We start from the raw sequence: 19408 nt of genomic DNA on the forward strand, positions 1-19408 counted from the left end.
TCATTTCTACTCTGACTTTTCACCCCAGCCCCCATTTCTATGGCCTCCACTTCTCATCTGTTCTCTTCCACTGCTCGCTTTGTAGCGTCCTCCAACATATGACCTGTAGTTTAAATGTTGGGAGTTCTGCAAGTATCCCTCAGTTTTCTTTGAACACCAGCTACTCTGTTCCAATCAGATATCTCAGGGTCTGGACACAACCTGCGTACTGCTCAACAGTCACCAGCAGCCATGGCCTTCTCTACATTTGCAGAGGAGTGAGTTGGATACTCTCCTTCCTCCCTGCACTGTGCCCGTCCTTTGTGTTCTTCCCCATCATGAGGACTCTCCCCATTTGGATGCTTGCCAGGCCCAGTTCTGCAGAGCAGCCCTTCCTCTCACTGGCTTTAGTCTGGTTAGCAATACCATGGAAATATTTGGGGATATTTCTGACAGACATTTGTGATGGGGCCGCCTCCTGCCATCAGAGTCTACATGCACTTTACTGACATTTCTCTGCTTACAGGTTGTTGGCATGGCACTGAGGATGAGAAGGCACCTGAGCAAGGTGTTTCTGTGGGAGTGTCACAGGACACACCTCCAAAGCCCCATTTATCCGCCCAGAAGACCCAGGCCTGTGAGACGTGTAGCTCACTTCTGAAAGACATTCTGTGCTTGGCTGAGCAGGACGAGACACACACTGATCAAGAGCTATACATCTGTGGGGCAAATCTTCACCAACGCCAAAAGCTGCAGAGTAGAGAAAAACTTTACAGAAGTGATGAGGGGAGGCCTTCATTTTTGAAGAACCACAAAGTTCACATGGCAGAAAGGACCATCCCTTGCAGGGAGGGTGGCAAGGACTTTACTGCCCATTCAGACCTTCTCCAGCAGCAGGTCCCTCACAGTGAGTGGAAGCCACGCATGGACACACAGGGCAGGGAGGCCTTTGAAAGCAGACAGAATTATTACAATTGTAGCAAATGTGGGAAAGACTCTTGCCACCAGCATATGCTTTTTGAGCATCAAAAAATCCATTCTAAGGAAAGGCCATATGAGTGCGGTGAATGTGGGAAATTGTTTCAGTACAATTCCAACCTTATTAAACATCAGCGAAATCACACTGGAGAAAGGCCTTATAAGTGTAGGGAATGTGGGAAAGCCTTTAGTCTCAAATATAATGTTGTTGAACACCAGAGAATTCACACTGGAGAGAGGCCTTATGAGTGCACTGAATGCAGGAAGGCTTTCATTAGAAAGTCCCACCTTGTTCAGCACCAGAAAATCCACAGTGAAGGATTCTTTACAAAAAGGTCTGACCTTATCGAGCACCAGATAATTCACACCAGGCCAAGGCCTTATGAATGCAGCCAGTGTGGGAAGGCTTTCCTTACACAGTCCCACCTTATTGGTCACCAGAAAATCCATACTGGAGAAAGGCCTTATGAATGCCGTGAATGTGGGAAATTCTTTATGTACAGTTCCACACTCATTAGACATCAGAAAGTTCATTCTGGTGAAAGGCCTTATTATTGCAGTAAATGTGGGAAATTTTTTATAGACAGCTCCACACTCATTATTCATCAGAGAGTTCACACTGGAGAAAGGCCTTACGAGTGCAGCGAATGTGGGAAATTCTTTAGGTACCGCTCCACGCTTATTAGACATCAGAAAGTTCACACTGGAGAGAAGCCTTATGAGTGCAGTGAATGTGGGAAGTTCTTTATGGACAGCTCCACACTCGTTATTCATCAGAGAGTTCACACTGGAGAAAAGCCTTATGAATGCAGCGAATGTGGGAAATTTTTTAGATATTGCTTCACACTGAATAGACATCAAAGGGTTCACTCTGGAGAAAGGCCTTATGAATGCAGTGAATGTGGGAAATTCTTTATGGACAGCTCCACACTCAGTAGTCATCAGAGAGTTCACACGGGAGAAAGGCCTTTTGAGTGCAGCATATGTGGGAAATTCTTTAGGTATCGCTCCACTCTTGATACGCACCAGAGAGTTCACACTGGAGAAAGGCCTTTTGAGTGTAGTGAATGTGGGAAATTCTTTAGGCACAACTCGAATCATATTAGACATCGGAGAAACCACATTGGAGAAAGGCCTTATGAGTGCAGTGAATGTGGGAGAGACTTTAGCCAAAATTCCCACCTCATTCGGCACCAAAAAGTTCACACTAAAGAAAGAACTTATGAGTGCACCAAATGTGGGAAGTTCTTTACGGACAGCTCCACACTCATTAGTCATCAGAGAATCCACACTGGAGAAACGCCTTATGAGTGCAGTGAATGTGGAAAAGTCTTTAGATACAACTCCAGCCTCATTAAACATCGGAGAATTCACAGTGGAGAAAGGCCTTATAAGTGCAACGAATGTGGGAGATTCTTTAATCAGAATTCCCACCTAATTCAGCACCAAAAAGTTCACACCAGGTAAAGAACTTATGAGTAAAGGAAACGTGGAAAGACTTCAAACAGAAATCTGCTCTGAATTAGCACTGGGAACTATTTTTTAAAAAATGTTTTTAATTGTAAAATAAAATCTACCCTCTTAACTGTATTAAAGTGTATAGTTTAGTAGTGCTAAGTTATTCACATTGTTGTGCAATGAATATCCAGAAGTCTTTTTATCTTACAAAACTAAAACTACACCCTTTAAATAATTCCTCATTCCCCACTACACTCTGATAACCACTACTCTAATGAATATTACTACTCCAGGTACTCTGTATAAGAAAAATTAAATTTTGGTTTTCTTGTGATTTATTTTGTGGCTTATTTCAGTTAACATAATGTCTTCAAATTTTATCCACGTTGTAGCATGGATTAGAATTTCCATCTTTTTTAAGGCTGAATAAAATTCCACTACATGTATATACCACTTTTTCTTGGTCTGTTCATCCATCAATAGGTATTTGGGTTGCTTCCACTTTTTCATTATTGTGAATAGTGCTGCAATGAGCATGAGTGTACACATATCTCTTTGAGGCCCTGCTTTAAATTATTTTGGGTATATGCCCAGAAGTGGAATTGCTGCTTCATATGTTAATTCTACTTTAAAACTTTTGAGGAACTATTTTTCATAGCAGCTGTACCATTTCACATTCTCATAGACAGGGCAAGGATTCCAATTTCTCACATCTTTGTCAACAGTTCTTATTTTCTGTTTTTTGGGTTTTTTTCTTTTGTTTTTTTATAGTAGCTATACTAATGGGTATAAGGTGTTATTTTATTGTAATTTTGATTGGTATTTCTCTAATGATTGGTGATGTTGAGCATCTTTTTATTTGCTTGTTAAAGTTAATTGTATGTGTTCTTTGGAGAAATGTCTGTTTAATTCCTTGGCCTATTTAAAAAAATTTTTTTTTTAAGTAGACAGACCGTGTATACTTTTATGTACAACATAATGTTTTGAAGTTTATATATTCATTGTGGAATGGTCAAATCTAGCTAATTGACAAATGCATGTTGGGTTGTTTGTTTTTTGTTATTGTTGAGATGTAGTTCTTCATATACTCTGGGTATTAATCCCTTGTCAGATTTATGGTTTTCAAATACTGTTTTTCATTCAGTCTGTTTCCTTTTCACTCTGTTCATTATGTCCTTTTTTTTGCACAGGAATTTTAAATTTCACTGGCGTTCAATATATATTATGTTTGTTGCCTGTGCTTCTAGCATAATGTCCAAGAAATTATTGCTAAATCCAGTGTTATTAAGCTTTTTTACTGTTTTCTTCTAAGAGTTTTATAGTTTTAGGTCATGCATTAGGTTTTTTATCTATTTTTTTGCACTCATCAAAATTCCGAGCTAAATGTGAGGGTTTATTTCTGGGCTCTTTGTTCTGTTCCATTGGACTATATGTGTACGTGCCTTTATGCTAGTACCACAGTGTTTTTATATACAAGGGATCTTTTAAAAGTTTATAGAAAGATTTGTATTATATTTTCATCTTATTTTTCCACCAACTTTTTGAAGTACCCTCGTATAGTTCTAACTGTCTTGACCCAGCTTAGAGGACCTGGCTACGGGCTGGTTAGTTCCACTTTTGGAGCAGCTGATTAAGTCCATACTCCCAACCACTATCTTTATCAGGCTTTCATACTCTGGGCCACTATATACCAGCTGCAATTGCCCCAGGGCTAGGTATTCAACAGGGACAGCCCCTGTGACCTGGAGTCTGTAAAATTATTCAAAGTAGCCAACCCACAGGGTGCCCAGGAAGCCTAGTTAACTCCAATAGACTGGCCACACACAGCTGTCCTCTGTGGCTCCAGTTGTATGTTATCCTGCATGCCTGTGCAACCCCATGCAGCCCTGCCTTATGTCCACTGGTTCTGAGCTGTAAATAACAAAGTATTATATCTTTCAGCTATCCAAGCATTACTCTGTTTAGTTCTAACATCAAAATAATCTTTAAATCTGACAACTACACACCCAGAAAGGTACTATGAGTGCAATGAAAGTTGGAAGGTCTTCAGCAATTAGCTTCACCTCATGGAGAAAAGCCTTAATAGTGAAGGCAGTGTACCTTTTTCTTGTTAACATAGTAAGACCACAGAGCAAAACTCTGGATGTTAGCCTTTGTGAGGGTCATCTCGGCTAGAAATTGAATCTCATATATCCAAACATCTACATAAGGGAGATTCATTGTAATTGCCAGATATATGGAAAGCTTTCATAAATTACATTGAACTTCTTAGACCTGCCTGGGGCTTTTACCAGAGTTATATCACTGGAAAGTGTATTATAGAAACATTCTCTATTAGCTGGCATGGTGCCAAAGTGGGTAATACCTTTGTCACCTTAAAATACTCAAGGAGGGCAGATTGCTGTGCTTTCTAAGTTTATCTGGAGTATTCACCGGTCATTTGATCTTTGGGGTGCCTCACTTCTATTCCCCTGACTGGGTGCAGACATCACCCAGCTTTGAACAGAGGAGACAAGCTTGCTTCAGCTGGAAGCTTATAGAGAATTCCCTTCTCCAGGGGTATTATTGGTGATCTTATGATGTTGCTGACAAATTTTCCACTTTCTGAGTTGCCCAACCTAGTAACTGCCTCACTCTGCTGGTTTTTGTGACCATAAAGGTTATATTATTATTATTATTAATTTTTAAAAGATGACCGGTAAGGGGGTCTTAACCCTTGGCTCAGTGTTATCAGCACCACACTCAGCCAGTGAGTGAACCAGCCATCCTTGTATAGGATCTGAACCCACGGCCGTAGTGTTATCAGCACCGCACTTTCTTGAGTGAGCCACGGGCCGGCCCTAAAGGTTATACTATTTAAGACACATTTTCTTTTGGGGTTCTATTCACTGTATGCTGTTGGTTGAGAACAGAATTGGGTTCTGCCAGAATGAAAAAGTAAATGATTTTGTGGGGCTTTCAACTTTATGTGCTCCAGAGGAAATAGCAGAGGACAAACAACAGCCCCATGACCTGCCAAGGAACCATGAGTCTTGAAGTAAAAAATCAGCTTATGTCCCTGGATGTAAGACATATGTATAAGTTTCTGTTGCTTATAACAAAATACCTGGAACTGGGTGATTTGTAAGAATACAAATTTTATTGCTTATAGTTTCAGAGGCTGGGAAGTCCAAAGTCCAGGGAACACATCTGGTGAGGGTTTTCTTTGGTGGTAGCTTTACAGAAATGCAGGAGTCTTGCATGGCAGAAAATGGTGGAGCAGAGAGAGAGAGAGAGAGTTCCTCATGCACTCTCCTTTTAAAGCCCTCAGAACCATGCCCACGATTCCAAAAATGGGTCAATCCATTCCTGAGGGCGCAGTCCTCACAAAACAATCACCTCTTCAAGCGCCACCTTTCAGTTACCATAACAGGATTTCCTACCTTCAACAGTTACAGTGGGTATTAAACTTCTAATATATGAACTTTTGGGGACACAATTCAATCCACAGCAACGTGCAATAGTTTGAGAACCGTATACTGTACAGAGACACTGGTTGTATTAATAGCAAGTATGGGGGACTAGCAAATTAGGATTGAGTGGATGAGCCCCTTATAAAGGGGCATCTAGAAATGTCTCAGTAACTATGCCTAAGTGGGATGAAGGTATACAGAAGTTCTCAGGACCTACAGGCCCACATATCTCCTATAGATAAGGTCATTGTCAGAGCAACTAATTCGAAGGTTTTGTGGATTATTGTAGTTCCCCTGGTGCTATGGTTTAAACATCCCCTTCAGAGCTCATGTTGAAATTTAATTGCCATTGTAACAATGTTGAGAGGTGAGACCTTTAAAATGTGATTAGGGCTCTGCTTACATGAATGGATTAATGCCATTATTTCAGGAGTGGGTTAGTTATTGTGAGTGAGTTTGTAATAAATGTAGCGCCCTCCTGTTCTCCATTTCTTATGCTTGCCCTTCCACTGTGTTATGATAAGTAAGAAGGCCCTCACCAGATGCTGATGCCATGCCCTTGTATTTCTCAGCCTCCCAAACTGTAAGAAACCAATTTATTTATTTATAAATTACTCAGTCCGTGGTATTCTGTTGTTGAAGCAGAACATGAACTAAGCTCTCTAAATTGGGATACTAAGAAAAAAATTAAAAATAAAAATATGTATCGAGAAGTGGGGCTGTTGCTATAACAAATACATGAAAATGTGCAAACAACTTTGGAACTGGGTAATGTACAGAGGCTGGAATAATTTTGAAGTGAATGCTGGAAGAAGCCCGTATTGCCATGAATGGAACATTAAGAGCAATTCTGGTGAGGGCTTAGAAGACCAGAGCTGTAGGGAAAGCCTTAATCTTAGAGATTACTTAAGTGGTCACGTCCACAATGTTGATAAAATTTCGGACAGTCAGGGCCATTTTGATGAGGTCTCACACAGAAATGAGGAACAAGGTATTTGAAACTAGAGTGAAAGTCATCCTTGTTGCAAAGAACTTGGCTGCATGTGTTCATGCCCTAGGGACTTGTGGAGGATGGAACTTAAGAGTGATAAACTAGGATATGTGACAGAAGAAATATCTAAGCAGCAAAACATTCAATCTGCTGTCTGGCTACTTTTAACTGCATACAGTGAGATGTGGGAGAAAGGAAATTATTTTAAGATAGAATTAATAATTAAAAGGGAAGCAAAGTGGAAAGACTGAAAACGTGCAGCCTGGCCATGTAAAGAGTAAAAAAGTGCTTCAGGAGAGAATACTAAGAGCATGGCCAAGTGACCGTTTACTAAGGAGATTCATGTGGATATTCACGTGGATAGAGATTCAGGTGCTATTTCTTCATCAAGCCAATGGGAAAAAGACCCCAAAGGCATTTCAGAGATCTTTGAGGCAGCCCCTCCCACCACAGGCTCAGAATGTAAGGATTTTTAGGACAGAAATGGCTCACTGCCCAGGGCCACCTTGAATGTCTGCTCCCCAAATTTCAGTGCAGCACTTAGCTGCCTCATTTGAGGCTGAGGCCATGTGTGGCTCTACATACATCTCCAGAAGGTACAAGCTATAAATCTCGGCAGCTGAATTCATAGGTTCACAAAATATGAGGTCTGTGGAGGTATTGCTACCTCAGCCTAGATTTCAAAGAATGTTGCAGACAGCCTGGGGTTCCAAGCAGAGATTTGACTCAGGGGTGAGGTCACCACAGAAAGTCCTCACTAGGGCAATGCCCAGGGGAAATGTGGGGTCAGAGCTGCTGCAGAATTCTCACTTAGGATAATGCCTAGTGGAACCATAAGAGTGGGACTGCCCTTGAGAACCTGGAACTGTAGAGCTACCAGCATGCAATGACAGCCTGGAGGGACTGCAGGCATGAGATTCAACCCATGAGGGCTACCAATGGGTGGACTGAGCCCAGCAAAGCCACAGGGGTGGGGCTGCCTAACACCTTGGAAACCCAACCCTTGCTCCAGTGTGCCCAGAAAATGGGGCATGAAATCAAAAGAAATTATTTTCCAGCTTTAAGACTTAATGTTGTTTTACCTGTTAGGCTTTGGATTTAGTTGGGACTAATGACCTCTTTTTTCTTGCCTATTTCTTTCTTTTGGAACGGGAATGTCTATCCTATGCCTGGCCCACCATTATATTTTGGAGCAGAATACCTTGTTTTGATTCCACAGGCTCACAGGTGGAGGAAATTTTCTCAGGATAAATCATGCCTTGAGACTCACCCATACCTGAATTAGGTGAGATTCTGGACTTTAGATTTTTGAGTTGGTGCTGGAATGAGTTAAGAATAGGTGACTATTGAGATGAAATGAATGTATGTTTAAAAGAAATTCATTGATATTTTAATTGATTTATTGATATTTAATTGTATTTATTTGTACATATTTATGGAGTACAGAGTTATATTTTAACACAGGTATACAGTGTGTAATTATCAGATCAGGGTGGTAAGCAAATTCATTATCTCAAAGACTTATTTCTTTGAGGTGAGAACATTTGAGCTCCTCTCTTCTAGCCATTTGAGAACACAATAAATTGTTAATTTTAAATTCCTAGCCCTACCATGTACCACTACAACTTATTTTTTCTGTCTAGCTGGAATTTTATGTCCATTAACCAATCTCTCATTACCCCCCACCTCCTCTTCCCAGACTCTAGTAACTGCAATTCTACTATTTCTAAAATTTTAACTTGTTTATTTTTTAGCTCCCACATATGAGCGAGAAAATGCAGTATTTACCTTTCTGTGTCTGACTTACTTTACATAACGTGTTTTCCAGGCTCATTCATGTTGCTGCAAATGACAGAGTTTTCTTCTTTTTCACAGCTCCGTAGTATTCAATTGTGTACGTATACCACATTTTCTTTATCTGTTCATCCATTGATGGATACCTAGGTTGATTCCATATCTTGGCTGTTGCGAATAGGGCTGCAGTAAACATGGGGCTGCAGATACCTCTTTGGTATATTTATTTCCTTTCCTTTCGGTAAATACCCAGTGGTGGGATTGCTGGATCATATGGTAGTACTGCTTTTAGTTTTTTGATCTACCTCCATATAGTTTTTCATGATGTCTGTGATAATTTGCATTTTCACCAACAACATATATAAGTTCCCCTTTCTCTGCATCCTCACCAGCATTTGTTACTTTTTGTTTTTGATAATAGCCATTCTAACTGGGGTGAGACCTTTCATTATGGTTTTGATTTGCATTTCCCTGGTAATTAGTGATGTTATGATTATTTTGTTGTAATTAAACCACTTTTTAATTTTTTAATTGATAAATATTGATTGTAAATATTTATGGGGTTATATTTCAATATATGTATACAATGTGTGATGGTCAAATCAGGGTAATTAGCATATTCATCATAGCACAACTTTGTCATTTCTTTGTGATGAGACCACTGGAGCTCCTCTCTTCTAGGTATTTGTGAATTATTGTTAATTATAGATGCCCAGCACTACTGTGCATCACTAGGACCTATTTTTCCTATCTAGCTGTAATTTTGTATCTGTTAACCAACCTCTTCCTATTTTTTTTTTAAATTTTATTTTGTCGATATACAATGTGGTTGATTATTGTGGCCCATTACCGAAACCTCCCTCCCTCCTCCCTCTCCCCCTTCCACCCAACAATCTCCTTTCTGTTTGCTTGTCATGTCAACTTCAAGGAATTGTAATTGTTATGTCTTCTTCTCCCCCCCCCCCGGGTTTTTTTTTCTTTTGTGTGTGTGTGTGAATTTATTTCTTTATTTTTATCTCCCACAAATAAGTGAGAATATGTGGTATTTCTCTTTCTGTACCTGACTTGTTTCACTTAATATAATTCTCTCAAGGTCCATCCATGTTGTTGCAAATGGCAGTATTTCATTCTTTTTTATAGCTGAGTAGTATTCCATTGTGTAGATGTACCACATTTTCCGTATCCACTCATCTGATGATGGACATTTGGGCTGGTTCCAACTCTTGGCTATTGTAAAGAGTGCTGCGATGAACATTGGGGAACAGGTATACCTCCGACTTGATGATTTCTATTCCTCTGGGTATATTCCCAGCAGTGGGATAGCTGGGTCATATGGTAGATCTATCTGCAATTGTTTGAGGAACCTCCATACCATTTTCCATAGAGGCTGCACCATTTTGCAGTCCCACCAACAATGTATGAGAGTTCCTTTTTCTCCGCAACCTCGCCAGCATTTATCGTTCAGAGTCTTTTGGATTTTAGCCATCCTAACTGGGGTGAGATGGTATCTCAGTGTAGTTTTGATTTGCATTTCCCGGATGCTGAGTGATGTTGAGCATTTTTTCATGTGTCTGTTGGCCATTTGTATATCTTCCTTAGAGAAATGCCTACTTAGCTCATTTGCCCATTTTTTAATTGGGTTGCTTGTTTTTTTCTTGTAAAGTTGTTTGAGTTCCTTATATATTCTGGATATTAATCCTTTGTCAGATGTATATTTTGCAAATATTTTCTCCCACTGTGTTGGTTGTCTTTTAACTCTGTGAAATGTTTCTTTTGCTGTGCAGAAGCTCTTTAGTTTGATATAATCCCATTTGTTTATTTTTCCTTTGGTTGCCCATGCTGTTGGGGTCGTATTCATGAAGTCTGTGTCCAGTCCTACTTCCAGAAGTGTTTCTCCTATGTTTTCTTTAAGAAGTTTTATTGTTTCAGGGTGTATATTCAATTCTTAAATCTATTTTGAGTTGACTTTAGTGTATGGTGAAAGGTATGGGTCTAGTTTCATTCTCCTGCATATTGATATCCAGTTCTCCCAGCACCATTTGCTGAAGAGGCAGTCTCTTCCCCAGTGTATAGTCTTGCTGCCTTTCTCAAAGATGAGATGGCTGTAGGTGTGTGGGTTGATTTCTGGATTCTCTATTCTAGTCCATTGATCAGTGTGTCTGTTTTTATGCCAGTACCATACTGTTTTGGTTATTATAGCTTTGTGATATAGTTTAAAGTCAGGTACTGTTATGCCTCCAGCTTTTTTTTGGCTCAGCGTTGCTTTGGCTATGTGTGGTCTTTTGTTATCCCATGTAAATGTCTGGATAGTTCTTTCCATTTCTGAGAAAAATGTCTTTGGAATTTTGATGGGGATTGCATTGAATTTGTATATCACCTTGGGTAGTATGGACATTTTCACTCTGTTGATTCTTCCAATCCAAGAGCATGGGATATCTTTCCATCTTCTTGTATCCTCTCTAATTTCTCTCAGCAGTGGTTTGTAGTTCTCATTATATTTTTCACATCCTTGGTTAACTCAATTCCTAAGTATTTTATATTTTTGGTGGCTATTGTAAATGGGCAGTCTTTCTTGATTTCTCGTTCTGCATGCTCACTATTGGAGAATAGAAATGCTACTGATTTTTGTGTGTTGATTTTGATCCTGCTACTGTGCTGAAATCATTTATCAACTCCAAGAGTTTTTTTGTAGAGGTTTTAGGCTGTTCAACATATAGGATCATGTCATCTGCAAACAGGGACAGTTTGATTTCATCTTTTCCAATCTGGATGCCCTTTATTTCCTTTTCTTCTCTGATTGCTCTGGCTAGTACTTCCAATACTATGTTGAATAGGAGTGGTGAGAGTGGGCATCCTTCTCTAGTTCCTGTTCTTAGAGGAAAAGCTTTCAGCTTTTCCCCATTCAGGATGATATTGGCAGTGGGTTTATCATATATGGCTTTAATTATGTTGAGATACTTTCCATATATACCTAACTTATAGAGGGTCTTTGTCATGAATTAAAGTTGAATTTTATCAAGTGCTTTTACAGTGTCTATAGAGATGATCATATGGTCCTTGTGTTTGATTTTATTAATATGGTGTATCACATTTATGGATTTGCATATGTTGAACCAACCTTGCATCCCTGGGATGAATCTCACTTGATCATGGTGAATAATTTTACTTATGTGTTGCTGTATTCTGTTTGCTAGTATTTTAGTGAGGATTTTTGCATCTATATTCATCAAGGATATCGACCTGTAGTTTTCGTTTTTGGTTATATCTTTACCTGGTTTTGGTATCAGGATGATGTTTCCTTCATAGAATGAGTTTGGAAGATTTGCGTCTGTTTCAATCTTTTGGAATAGTTCGTAAAGAATCGGTGTCAATTCCTCTTTGAATGTTTGGTAAAATTCTGCTGTGAATCCATCTGGTCCTGGGCTTTTCTTTGTTGGGAGCCTTCTGATAACAGCTTCAATCTCCTTTATTGTTATTGGTCTGTTCAGATTTTCTGCGTCTTCATGGCTCAGTTTTGGGAGCTTGTGTGTGTCCCGAAATTTATCCATTTTCTCCAGATTTTCAAATTTGTTGGCATATAGTTGTTTATAGTAGTCTTGAATGATTCCTTGTATTTCAGATGAATCAGTTATAATATCACCTTTTTCATTTCTAATTTTTGTTATTTGAATCTTCTCTCTTCTTTTTTTTTTGTTAGCCATGCTAATGGTTTGTCAATTTTATTTATCTTTTCAAAAAACCAACGTTTTGATTCATTGATCTTTTGTATTGTTTTTTGGGTTTCAATTTCATTAAGTTCTGCTCTGATCTTAATGATTTCTTTCCGTCTGCTGACTTTAGGTTTGGATTGTTCTTGTTTTTCTAGTTCTTTAAGGTGAAGTGTTAGGTTGTTCACTTGCCATCTTTCCATTCTTCTGAGGTGAGCATTTAAGGCAATAAATTTCCCCCTTAATACTGCTTTTGCAGTATCCCACAGGTTTTGGTATGATGTATCATTATTTTCATTAGTTTCAATAAATTTTTTGATTTCCTGCTTGATTTCTTCTTGGACCCATATATCATTAAGTAGAATGCTGTTTAATTTCCATGTGTTTGTATAGTTTCCAGAATTTCATTTGTTATTGATTTCTAATTTTAATCCATTGTGGTCTGAGAAAATACATGGGAGAATTCCAAGTTTTTTGAACTTGTTGAGACTTGATTTGTGACCTAATATGTGATCTATGCTGGAGAATGGTCCATGTGCTGATGAGAAGAATGAATATTCTGAGGTTGTTGGATGGAATGTTCTGTAGATATCTGCCAAGTCCAATTGGTCTAGAGTCTTGTTTAGATCTTGTGTTTCTCTGCTGATTCTTTGCCTAGATGATCTGTCCAATATTGACAGTGGGGTGTTCAGGTCCCCTTCTATTATTGTATTAGTGTCTATTTCTTTCTTTAGGTCTAATAGAGTTTGTTTTATAAATCTGGCTGCTCCAACATTGGGTGCATATATATTTATGATTGTTATGTCTTTTTGATGGATCAATCCTTTTATCATTACGTAGTGTCCCTCAATGTCTCTTTTTATGGTTTTTAGTTTAAAGTCTATTTTATCAGATATAAGAATAGCTACTCCAGCTCGTTTTTTTTTTTTTTTTCTGTTTGCATGGTAAATCTTTTCCATCCTTTCACTCCTTAGTCTATGTGAGTCTTTATGGGTGAGATGGGTCTCTTGAAGGCAGCATATCGTTGGGTCCTCCTTTTTAATCCAGTCAGCCAGTCTGTGTCTTTTGATTAGAGAATTTAAGGCTTTAAAGCCTTTAAGATGGCTGGCGCGTCCCATCTTCCTTGTGATCGGTGGGGAAGACCCCACCGCTCGGCGTCCTGGTGCTGCGAGACATTCTATGGGTTTTGACAATGTTTAATGATATCTACTGAAAATTATAGTATTATGCAGTATATCCTCACTGCCTTAAAAATCCTCTACACTCAGCCTATTTATCCCTTCCTTCCATTACTGAATCAAATTTGTGTCCACACACCCATGCACCCTTTAGCCAAGACACTAACACTAGGTTCAGTAGCAAAATAGGCAGATGATTACAAGACAAAGTAATTGAGGCAGGGGAAGCTAATGCTGGGGGAGTGTGTGTGTGTTGTGGGGGGGGGGGTAAGTCCTGAGCTCCTGGAAAGTTTGCAGGCAAGGATTTTTAAAGGAAAGAGTTGTGGGTTGGGGTTGGGCCTGTGTGAATAGCCTGTGGATGTCTCTGATTGGCTGAATATGTGAGAATGAAGAAGCAGCTTTTGGTCTCTGCTTATCATGCCTCTGGCTCTGATCAGTCTGGAGTCCTTGCATTCCATATCTGGTCAGTACATTCCAAGGGCTGGGAAACTTTTCATCTCTGTCCTTGTAACAACATCTCAAGGGTACATGTCAGGATAACATCTTTGATCCTGGGAATTTAGTGACTCTTATTTATGGCACTCCTTATTGCTTTAGGTAACATCCCACTTTCCCAGCTGCCTTCTTTGCACTCCCTTCATCAATTGCTAGTTGTAAATATTAGCTCCTTAATTGGAGAGACCAGTTCCCAGATCCTAAATCACAATTTTAGGAGACTAAGGCCATAGCTTACTTTCATTGAAACTTTTGAAGGGCTTCATCTTAATGGGGTACTCACTTGGTTTCACTTCTCACTAACCCCTGGCAACCACTAACTTCTTTATGGTCTCCATAGTTTTACCTTTTACATGATGTCATACAGGTGGAATCATACAAAATATAGCCCTCTCGGATTGACTTCATCCACTTAGGAATATGCACTTAAGGTTTCTCAATGTCTTTTCATGGTTTGATAGCTCATTTGTTTTTAGTGCTACATAATATTCTATTGTCTGGATGTACCATGGTGTTTATCCATTTGCCTACTGAAGGAAACCTTGGTTTCTTCCATAATTTTGCAATTATAAATAAAACTGCAATAAATATCTGTGTGCAGTTTTTGTAGGGATGTAAATTTTCAACCTATTTGGATAAAACCTAAGACTCATGATTGCCGGGTCATATGCTAAGAGTCTGTTTCATTTTGTAAGAAAATGCCAAACTGTCTTCAAATGTGGCCATACAATTTTGCATTCTCATCAGCAAGAAATGAGAGTTCCTGTTGCTCCACATCTTTGCCAACATTTGGTGTCATAGAATTTTGGATTTTAGCCATTCTTTTTTTTTTTTTTTTCCTGACTGGTAAGGGGATCGCAACCCTCAGCACAGTGTTGTCTGCACCACACTGAGCTAGTGAGCGTACTGGCCATCCCTATATAGGATCCGAACTGCGGCCTCAGTGCTACCAGCGCCGCACTCTCCCAAGTGAGCCATGGGGCCAGCCCAATTTTAGCCATTCTAATAGGGGTATCTTGTAGTGCTGTCTCAGTATTGTTTCCTAATGACATATGATGTTGAACATATTTTTATACTTTCTTGACAGTGCCTTTCAAAGAGATGTTTTTAATTATAATCAAGTCCAACATCCATTTTTTGTTTCATGGATTGTGCTTATGGTATTATATCTAAATAGCCATCATCAAATTCAATTCACACCTAGATTTTCTCCTATGTTATTACCTAGGAGTTCACTAGTTTTGTATTTTACGTTTAGGTCTATTATTCCTTTTGAGTGAATTTTTGTGAAGCGTTTATATCTAGATTCATTTTAAGATATTTGACTGTTCAATTGTTCCACTACTATTTGTTAAAAATACTGTCCTTTCTTTTTTGAATTGTCTTTGCTCTTTTGTCAAAGATCAGTATATTGTCTCTAATTCCAGGCCCTCTGTTCCAATTTTTTTTGTGGATTGAGATGATGTGTGTGTTTTTTGTTTTTTCTGTTTTAGTTTGTTTGTTTGTTTTTGTCTTTTATTCTATATGGTATAAACCATTAATCGTGTTTCAGATGTTAAACCAAACTTGCATTCCTGGAACAAATCCCATTGTGGTCATTATATGTGTAATCCTTTACACATGTTGCTGGATCAGATCATCTGATACTTTTTGGTATATATTGTACCTATATTGATGAGGGATAACTGGTTTGTATTTTTCTTTTCTTGTGATGTCTCTATCAGATTTATATGTTAGAGTAATTCTGAGGTCATAGAAGTAACTGGGTTGCATTTCTGCCTCCTTTATTTTCTGGAAGAGTTTGTGAAGGCTTAGCAGTAATTTTTTTATAAATGCATGTTAGAATTCCCTAGTAAGGAATGTGGGCCTAGGATTTTCTTGTGGGAAGATTTTCAATAAATATTACTTAGTATAGTTCTATACAGAGTTTTCTACTTTTTCTTTAGTATGTTTTGAAATTTGGGGTTTTCTAGGAATTCATGCATTTTATCCAAATTGTGTAATTTAGGTTATAAAGTTGTTTGTAATTTTCTCTTACTTTTATTTTGTACTATCAGTAGTCATGTCTTCTTCTTATTCCTGATTTCTATAATTTTTCTTGTTAAAGTAAATTAAAATGGAGACCAGGCTTGAAAAATACCTGAGCAGACCAAGCCAGTTAGACCTCATAAGTGATCTTAACCTTGCTTGACTTGCAAACATAAGCAAAACTTAACTTGGAGTATTTCTTGTAAATGCCTATGTTTTAAAAAATATATATAGAACTTAATGTCAACCAATCAAAAGTAGCCAAAAAACTTATATAAGTAGATACTTTCCAGCAGGATAGACCAAATAAGGCAGATTTATAATTGTAACCAATTAAATATTGTCTTGGCATTACTTACACATTCACTCTATAAAAGCCTGTCCCTCACACTTTCCTAAGGGAAGACCCAAACCATTTTTGATTTGGAGCTGCCTAATTCATGAATGGCTGTTTGTTCAAACTGTAAATTTTTTTTTTATTGTACCACAGTTTATCTTTTTCACAGTCTTATTTTTATATTCTTGGTCAGCTTATCTAAAGTTTGGTTGATTTGGGGTTTTTTTGTTTGTTTGTTTTTATTTTTTTATGTGGCTGTCCACTCTGTTGCTCTTTTGAAAGCACCACTTTTCATTTCTTTATTCAACCAAGGCTCCATGGACCTTTTGTCCCGGTTACCTAGCTTGTAGACCTGTGTGTGAAGGGTTTGTGACCCAGTCTGGACAATGGGCTTGAGGGGTCTTTGAGTTCCAGACCCAGCCTTAGCTTTACATTATGGCTGAGTAGTATTCCACTGTGTATATATCCAGCATTTTTCTTGTCCAGTCATCCATCGATGGACATTTAGGTTGGTTCCATATCTTGGCTGTTGTAAATAGAGCTGCAATGAACATGGGAGTGCATGTATCCCTTTGACATGATGATTTCCATTCCTTTGGGTATACATCCACAAGCGGGATTGCTAGATCATACAGTAGATCCATCTGCAGCTGTCTGAGAAATCTCCATACTATTTTGCATAGTGGCTGTACTAATTCACAGTCCCACCAACAGTGTAAGAGAGTTTCCCACTCTCCACATCCTTGCTAGCACTTGTTATTCTGTCTTTTTGCTTATAGCCGGTCTAACTGGGATGAGACATCAATGTCATTTTAACTCGTATTTCCCTGATGATTAGTGATGTAGAGCATTTAAGTACCTGTTGGCCATTTGTATATCTTCCTTTGAAAAATGTCTACTCAGCTCCTTTGCCCATTTTAAACTGGGTTACTTGGTGTTTTGGGGTTGTTTGTTTTTTTATTACATAGTTGTTTAAGTTCCTTGTATATTCTGGATATGAATCCCCTGTCAGATATGTAGTTTGCAAATATTTTCTCCCATTCTGTAGGTTGTTGTTTCAATCTTTCGATTGTTTCCTTTGCTGTGCAGGAGCTTTTTAGTTTGATATAATCCCACGTATTTATTTTTTCTATTGGTGCTTGTGTTTTGGGGCTCTTACACATAAAGTCTTTGCCCAGTCCTCCTTCCTGAAGTGTTTCTCCTATGGTTTCCATTAACAGTTTTATAGTTTCAGGTCTTATACCTAAGTCTTTAATCCATTTTGAGTTGATTTTGGTATATGGCAAGAAGTGCAGGTCTAGTTTCATTCTTCTGCATATGGATATCCAATTTTCCAAGCACCATTTATTGAAGAGGTTGTTTTTCCCCCCAATGTATGTTCTTGTTGCCTTTGTCAAATATCAGTTGGCCGTGAGTCAGTGGGTTGATTTCTGGGTTCTCTATTCTGTTCCATTGGTCTGAGTGTCTATTTTTATGGCAGTGCCATGCTGTTTTGGTTACTATAGGTTTGTAGTATAATTTGAAGTCAGATAGCATTATGCTTCTGGCTTATTTATTTATTTTGCTCAGGACTGCTTTGAATATTTGGGGTCTTTTTTTGTTCCATATGAATGTTAGCATTGCTCTATTTCTGTGAAGAATGTCATTGGTATTTTGATGGGGATTGTACTGAATCTGTAGATCTCTTTAGACAATATGGACATTTTCACAATGTTGATTCTTCCAATCCAAGAGCATGGACTCTGATCTCCAGAACAGTAAGAATAAATGTGTTTAGGAAATGGATAGAGTTCCAGTCAAGATGGCGGAATAGATGGTCTGCAGTGTCATTCTCTCCACAAATCAACCAATTTACAGCTATAAAAATGTAACATCACCCAAGCTGGGGATGCTGGAGCTCAGGGGAAGAGGAGGAGAGACCAATGGAACTCATGAAGGTGGGAGAAACCATGATGAGAGAAAGAAAAAACTTTGAGCATTTCGGGCCATTGCTGCTTTAAGGCCAGAGCTGATGAGTGCATGGAGCAGGATCTAGCAGAAGCCACAGCTGTGCCCTTCAGATGGAGTTACTTAGAGGTGGCAGGGGAGAAGAAGGCCTTGGTGACCACCACAGGAACCCTATTAGCAAGACCACTAATAGGGTTCCTGTGGACCCACTCAGGAGCGAGGAGCCAGAACAGCTGAAAAAAGGGGAGCCATTCAGAGGCCAGTGAGTCATTGCAAGGGACCTGTGCAGGGCCCATCCCATGGGAAGTGTTTGGAGCATGGGTGGTGGGAGAGATGGGCCCACCAGGAGAACACTGGGACACAGCAAGGACAGCCGATCCACCCCCAATCAGTGCAGGACCACTCAGAGGAGACTGGTCGGGAATGCAGAATTGCATGGGGTACAGTTTGATTAAAAAACTCAGGCCCAGATCAGTGTTTCTACACAACCCAGGTGCACCTGGTCTCTGGAGAGCCAGAAGTACCTATAAGGTCAACCATTAAACCCTGAGCTCCACAAAAAGCTTTCCCTCGGGAAACAGCAACAAAGCAGCAATTTAGCTCAACCATACAGCTAAAGTACTGGTTCCCACAGGAAGTTCTCCCATTTTAGAAGTAAAGGAAAAAAGTTAGTTCCAGCCCAGGCACACCACCAGTGCCTTGGGGCCCACAAGGGGACATGAGGCATGGAGCTGGAGACTGGACTCCTGCCGACAACCACTCACACCACCAGTGCCTTGGGGTTTGCCCAGGAAAACGAGGCTTGGAGACAGAGACCAGAACCCACTCCCACATCCCCACATACTGCCAGCACCTTGGGGCCTGCCCAGGGGCCCACAACATGCATCCAGGGACCAGACCCCCTGTCCACAACCAGGCACACTGCCAGCACCTCGGGCCCTGCCAGGGGGCCCAGGGCATGGAGAAGGGGACCAGACCCCCCACCCACAACCAGGCACAATGTGCCAGCACCTCAGGGCCCGCCTGGGGACCCAAGGCATGGAGAAGGTGGCCGGACCCCCCCC

General features: G+C 39.6%; 1 protein-coding gene across 2 annotated transcripts in view; it reads left to right on the forward strand.

The window, feature by feature from the left end:
- The window catches only part of LOC134372212 (zinc finger protein 17-like), a 30076-nt gene extending 27339 nt beyond the window's left edge, over window positions 1-2737 (forward strand). For both annotated transcript variants that reach the window (XM_063089544.1, XM_063089543.1), the window contains one exon: window positions 506-2737. In XM_063089544.1, the coding sequence (XP_062945614.1) occupies window positions 506-2424 (1919 nt within the window). In that variant the 3' untranslated portion in view covers window positions 2425-2737. The remainder of the gene's footprint in view (window positions 1-505) is intronic.
- Window positions 2738-19408: the final 16671 nt, after the last annotated feature.

This window comes from Cynocephalus volans, chromosome 3, assembly GCF_027409185.1.
Source record: "Cynocephalus volans isolate mCynVol1 chromosome 3, mCynVol1.pri, whole genome shotgun sequence".
NCBI classification, from domain to species: Eukaryota; Metazoa; Chordata; class Mammalia; order Dermoptera; family Cynocephalidae; genus Cynocephalus; species Cynocephalus volans.